Raw genomic sequence first — 6260 nt, 5'->3', positions numbered from 1 at the left:
TTTTATTTATTAGATTGTAGTTAGAAGAGACATCAATTTCTTAAAAAAGACAAGGAAGGAAAAGTAAAAAATTTTACAGTCATCCAAAAAGTAATCCCATGAGAGATTTCCAATTCGGACCAGCACTACAACAAAAATGACTTTCCGCAGCGCATCATCAACAGCGTGCAATTAAAACATGCCGTTAATAATAGTTTTTACGGCGTGCCTAATTATGTGTGCTGCGGATAATATAATATATATATAAATGACAGCGTGCAGAAAAAGTATGCTGTTAATACACCTTTCTACGGCGTACAAAGTGCGCTGTTATAACATAATTATTAACAGCGCGTGGAGCGCGCTGTTAATAATTATTATAGATATAAATAATGGCGTAAAAAAAAAATGCTTTGAATAGATATTATTTACGATGTTAATAAACTTTTTTCTACAACGTGCAAAGTGCGCTGTTAAAATTTAATATTAACAGCGCGCGGAGCGCGCTATTAATAATTATTTTATATATAAATAACAGCGTACAAAAAATGTATGCTGTGAATAAATATTATAAAATATTAGCAGCATGCAATATGCGCTGTTAATAATTTTCAAAATTTTCTAAATATTTAACCAAAAATTTATCGCTGAAACAAACCTCCCGCGAATATTTTTCCGCACATCCTATCTGCCCGCGAAACATCTTCTCACGCCCGAACTCCCCCGAACTGCCGAAAGCCTAAAATCGCGACTACCTCTTCACTCGTTGGTCGGAACCTCCCTGCCACAGCTCCTCTCAGCCAACATCTTCGCCCATCTTCTCTCCGTGGAAGCCTTCTCCGGCGAAGCCCTCCTCCTCAACCGAAGCCCTCCTCCTCAGCCGAAGCCCTCCTCCTCAATCGAAGCCCTAGCCGAAACCCTCCATCTCAGCCGAAGCCCTAGCCGAAGCCCTCCTCCTCAACCGAAGCCCTAGCCGAAGCCCTCCTCCTCAGCTGAAGCCCTCTTCCTCACGCGAACTATCTCCGCCAAAACCTCTCTGCCGCAACCCTAAATCCTCTCTATCGAACATCTCGGCCCATCTTCTCTCAGACGAAGAGCTCTCCGGCGAAGCCCTCTCATCCGAAGCCCTTTCGTCCGAAGCTCTCCACTGAATCAAACATCTTCTTCGATCCTTCTGTTTCTCAGGTTGAAATTTCTTTTTTTTTTCTTGTTTTATGTTGAACATCTACAACTTGTGTTGCTGAGGATTCTTGTTTGTTGATTGATTTCAATCATAAGAGTTTGGATTTGAGGAAATTTTAGGTTTCTCAAGTAGGCTGGGAGATTGTGAACAGATTTGGGAGATTGTAAGGGTCCCTATATTGCTCGTGTTGCTGTGATGCTCCGATTTGTTTTTGGAACAGATTTGGGGGGTTTTGTGGAATTAATTTTGTTGCGTTGTGCATTGTCTTCAAGAGGGTTAATTGATTCATGACAACTTTTATTTTGATGACTACGATTTCGATAAATTTATAAATGATGTTGTAGTTTAGTTTTCTGTTTTTGCCTGGTTCTGTTACGGTGAGAGCAGTAAGGGTGGTGATGTGGTATTTTTTTCCTTAATGGGTAGATCTGCTCTACGTTCCATGCCAGTTTCAATTCTTGTGATCTGTCCTCTATTTCATTATGCATGATTTAGAATTTGACCCACTTAGTTGGTATATGTCTTACCTTGGCAAATGACCCACTTAATATGCCTTTTTTCACCTTCAATATTGCAATTTGCACTCTCCCCATTTTGTTTTCTTTCAACTTTCATTTTCTTTTATGTATATTAAATAAATATATAAATCTTATTTTGTATTAAACATGAAATATTTGTATGTTAGGGTTTGGGTCATTTACGAAATGGATAAGGAATGGATACATTTGCCTTCAAGGCTTGTACCTGAGTATGAAGAAGGTGTACAAAAATTTCTTACACAAGCTAAGAAATATGCCAAAACACGTGAAGTAATCTCATGCCCTTGCAAGCATTGTAAAAACAAAAAGTATATGAAATTTGACCAAGTGTACGATCACTTAATTATTAAGGGGTTTGATCCTTCTTACACTATTTGGGTCTTCCATGGAGAAACTTATAACCGACAATATCAAGGTGAAGGTAGTTCAGGAGAAATTCAGAAAGATGATGAAAGTAGAGAGGCATATCACTTATATAAGGATGCCTTTGTGCCAGAAGAAGAGGTTGGATACACTATGTCTGAGGCAAAAGATAACGACTTTGCTAGTTTATTAGAAGATGCAGAAACTCCCCTCTTCCCTGGTTGCACATCTTACACAAAGTTATCAGCAGTCGTCACATTATACAATTACAAGTCTACTAATGGTCACACAGACAATAGTTTCAATGAGCTCCTTAAGATCTTAGGTGACATGCTTCCAGAAAAAAACACACTTCCAGAAACTGTTTACTCGATGAGAAAATTGTTAAAACCATTTGATTTAGGATATGAGAAGATTCATGCTTGCCCAAATGATTGTTGTCTATTTCGAAAGGAGCTTAAAAATCTGGATACGTGTCCAAAGTGTGGTTCATCAAGATGGAAGGTGGACAAAATCACCACCAAAGTTTTTAAAGGGGTTCCAGAAAAGGTGCTACGGTATTTTCCGGTGATACCAAGATTTAAAAGGATGTTTAAATCAAAAGAAAAAGCTGAAGAGTTGATTTGGCACTCCAACCACAAAAGTCAAGATCACATGATGCGTCATCCAGTTGATTCAGTAGCTTGGGATACAATAAATCACAAATGGCCAGATTTTGCATCAAATCCTAGAAATCTGCGCCTTGGCCTTGCAACCGATGGATTCAACCCTTTTGGCGACCTTAGTTCTAGATATAGTTGTTGGCCCGTTATTTTGGTAAATTATAACCTTCCTCCATTGATGTGCATGATGAAAGAAAATCTTATGTTGACATTACTAATTCCAGGTCCAAAGCAACCGGGAAATGATATAGATGTATACTTGGAACCCCTTATCGAGGATTTAAATGAGTTGTGGGAGACAGGTGTAGAGACGTATGATGCATTCAGCAAGTCAATGTTCAATCTAAAGGCTATTTTGATGTGGACAATCAATGATTTTCCAGCTTATGGAAACCTAGCTGGATGTGCCACAAAAGGGAAACTTGGTTGCCCAATATGTGGGGAAGACGTATGTTCTATGTGGCTTAAGTATAGCAGGAAGTTTGCATATATGGGCCACAGAAGATTTCTTTCTCCTAATCACCCATTTCGTCAGAAAAAGAAGTGGTTTAATGGAAAAAAAGAAAGAAAAGGGAAACCTAGACCTTTGAATGGGTTAGAAATTCTCAATGCAATGATAGATATTGAAAAGGACTGGGGTAAAAAGAAAAAGGATGTGAATGTCAATCCTTCGGGGAAAAAGAGGAAGAAACAAAATAGTTCAAAAGAAATGCAAAAATCTATTCAACAGTGGAAGAAAAAGTCAATCTTTTTCAATTTGCCATATTGGAGTGTAAGTTATTTTGCACTCTATTCATTAGTTTTTTTCCATTTTAAATTTTCATAACTAACATTATGAAACATGTTGATGGTTACTTGTAGGGGCTCCTATTACGTCATAACTTAGATGTGATGCATGTTGAAAAGAACGTTTGCGAGAATATCATAGGCACACTATTAAATCTAAAGAAAAAAATCCAAAGATGGTGTGAATGCTCGCAAAGATTTGATGCACTTAAACATTAGAAAAGAATTACATCCTCAAGAAAAAGGAGAAAATAAATATCACTTGCCTGTTGCACCGTACATGTTGTCTAAAAAAGAAATGGATGTATTTTGCTCCAGGTTGAAGAAAATAAAGTTACCCGATGGCTATAGCTCAAATATTGGTAACTGTATTTCTTTAGAAGAGCGTAAGCTTAATGGGCTGAAATCTCATGATTGTCATGTTCTAATGCAACAATTGCTATCAGTAGCATTGAGAAATCTTCTACCGAAAGGTCCACGTAATGCTATATTTCTGCTTGGTTCATTTTTCAATGAATTATGTCAAAGAGTGTTAGACAGGAATCGTTTAGAAGCACTAGAGGAGAATATTGCTGAAACTTTATGCATGTTGGAAAGATATTTTCCACCTACCTTCTTTACCATCTCGGTTCATTTGACAATTCATTTAGCAAGAGAGGCTCGCTTGTGTGGGCCAGTCCAATTCCGTTGGATGTATCCATTTGAAAGGTAATAAATAATAATTTAGTTTTTCTATCAATGGTTCTTTCATGTAATTTTTTTTTTTATGATTTAGATTTATGAAAACACTAAAAGGGTATGTGAAGAATCGAGCAAGGCCAGAAGGTTGCATAGCTGAGTGTTACCTCGCAGAAGAACGAATGATATTTTGTAGCGCTTATATAAAAAAGGCTTCTAATATTGGTGTTCGTTTAAATCGGAATGATGATTTGGATAATGGATTAGTGGAGGGTCGTCCAATTTCTCAAGGAAAAGAAAAGATTTTAGAAGATGACATGCTGCAAATCGCACATCGATATGTGTTGTTTAATACTGCAGAAGTTGAACCTTACTTGCAGTGAGTGTAATTAATTGCATACTATATTAGTCTTGATGTATTACATATTTTGTATATTCTAATATCTACATTCAATGATTTTCAATAGGATGCACATCGAGGAGCTTAAACAAACAGATAGTCGTTTCTCAAGTAATGAAACATTGTTACAAAAGCAACATATGGAAACATTTGCTGAATGGTTATCAAAACATGTTCCTTTTAACTCTTCAGGCCGAATTCAATGGCTAGCATATGGTCCAAGAAAGCATGTTACATCTTATACGAGTTATATTATAAATGGACATCGGTTCCACACAATTGATGTTGAAAGGTCGACACAAGATAATGGAGTTTCGATTGAAGCCGATACTGTTTGTCAATCCAATGCTAATGATTATTCACATACAGTAAAAAGACTATCATACTATGGAGTTATACGGGACATTATTTTACTAGACTACTATTCTTTCAAAGTACCTATTTTTAGGTGTGATTGGGCCAATCATGGAAATGGTATCAAAATGGAAGATGGCTTTACACTGGTTAACTTACACCAAGGACTAAAAACTTTTGAAAATGATCCTTTCATTTTAGCATCACAAGCCAAGCAAGTATTCTATTCTAGGGACAATGATGAATCAAATTGGTATGTGTTGCTAAAAGCACCGCCTCGAGGTATTTATAACATGAATGTGGTTGAAGCAGATGCCTATACATCATCAACACCTCTTGACGTGTCCCAACTTGAAATTAACATTACCGAGAAAGAACCATATGCAAGGAATGAGTGTGAGGGAATTGATGTGACTGAGACATGACTGAAATTTTGAGATGTAGATTTTATAGTTATTTATTTCAATTGATAAATGTTCTTCTCAATTTATATAATTCTATATTATTGTTGCAATATATTTGTCTACATAATTACTGTGTTTGTTTATATTCATTATGTCATATTATATGTTTGATCAATTCATTATATAGCATTCAAAAAGATGGGCAAAAAGAGCAAAAAGCATAGCTTAGCATCTCCAAATGAAATTCAGGTGATATTTTACTCTTTCAAAAATCTTAGTTTTAGTAAATAAACTACACTTGTACATTTCAATATATATTTTTGTTATTTTACAGGAAACTATAGCATCACATGATTTGCATGGTGAAGAACAAATTAATGATGACAAACCTCATAAGAAAAAGGGAAGGGGTCCGTCCAAACTCAAAATGGTTAGTGGCCAAGACAAGTGCAAAGAGTTGGAGCGTAATGAGTTAGGACAACCGATTGGAGATAATTCGGTAAAGTATGCTTCTTTTCTAGGGTGCATGATTAAGGAATTTGTTCCATATACATTGGATGGATGGAATGAAATAGGTGAAGAAGTAAAGGATAGGATGTGGAGTTGTCTTCAGGTAATATCTTCAGACACTACATTTTTCATTTCCATTTTCTATAACAAAATGTATATATATTTTCATGTTTATTAATGTACAGCTGAATTATAAAGTTGAAGATTGGGAAAAGAAAGTAATTTTTCAAAAGTTAGCTAAATTGTGGCGTGATAGAAAATCCAAATTGCAAATACTTGTATGAGAAGTTAATACAGGTCGAGCGGCTTCACGAGATCTCAATCTTTTGAAGCCTGAATTTATGGAGCAAAATCAATGGGACTTGTTTGTGAAGAAGACACTATCAACTACCTTTCAAGTAA

The 6260-nt window shown here is 36.1% G+C and overlaps 1 protein-coding gene across 1 annotated transcript; it reads left to right on the top strand.

The window, feature by feature from the left end:
- The first annotated feature begins 1866 nt into the window (after nt 1–1866).
- On the top strand, nt 1867–5044 carry LOC122054895. Its single transcript, XM_042616315.1, has 6 exons — nt 1867–3498; nt 3588–3691; nt 3831–4220; nt 4288–4569; nt 4658–4922; nt 5039–5044. Exons 1-6 carry the CDS (start codon nt 1867–1869, stop codon nt 5042–5044), a joined length of 2679 nt encoding a protein of 892 aa, XP_042472249.1.
- Nucleotides 5045–6260: the final 1216 nt, after the last annotated feature.

Source organism: Zingiber officinale, chromosome 3B (genome assembly GCF_018446385.1).
Source record: "Zingiber officinale cultivar Zhangliang chromosome 3B, Zo_v1.1, whole genome shotgun sequence".
Lineage (NCBI taxonomy): Eukaryota > Viridiplantae > Streptophyta > Magnoliopsida > Zingiberales > Zingiberaceae > Zingiber > Zingiber officinale.
The sequence above is the reverse complement of the archived record's forward strand: the minus strand, read 5'-3'. Positions and strand labels throughout refer to the sequence as shown.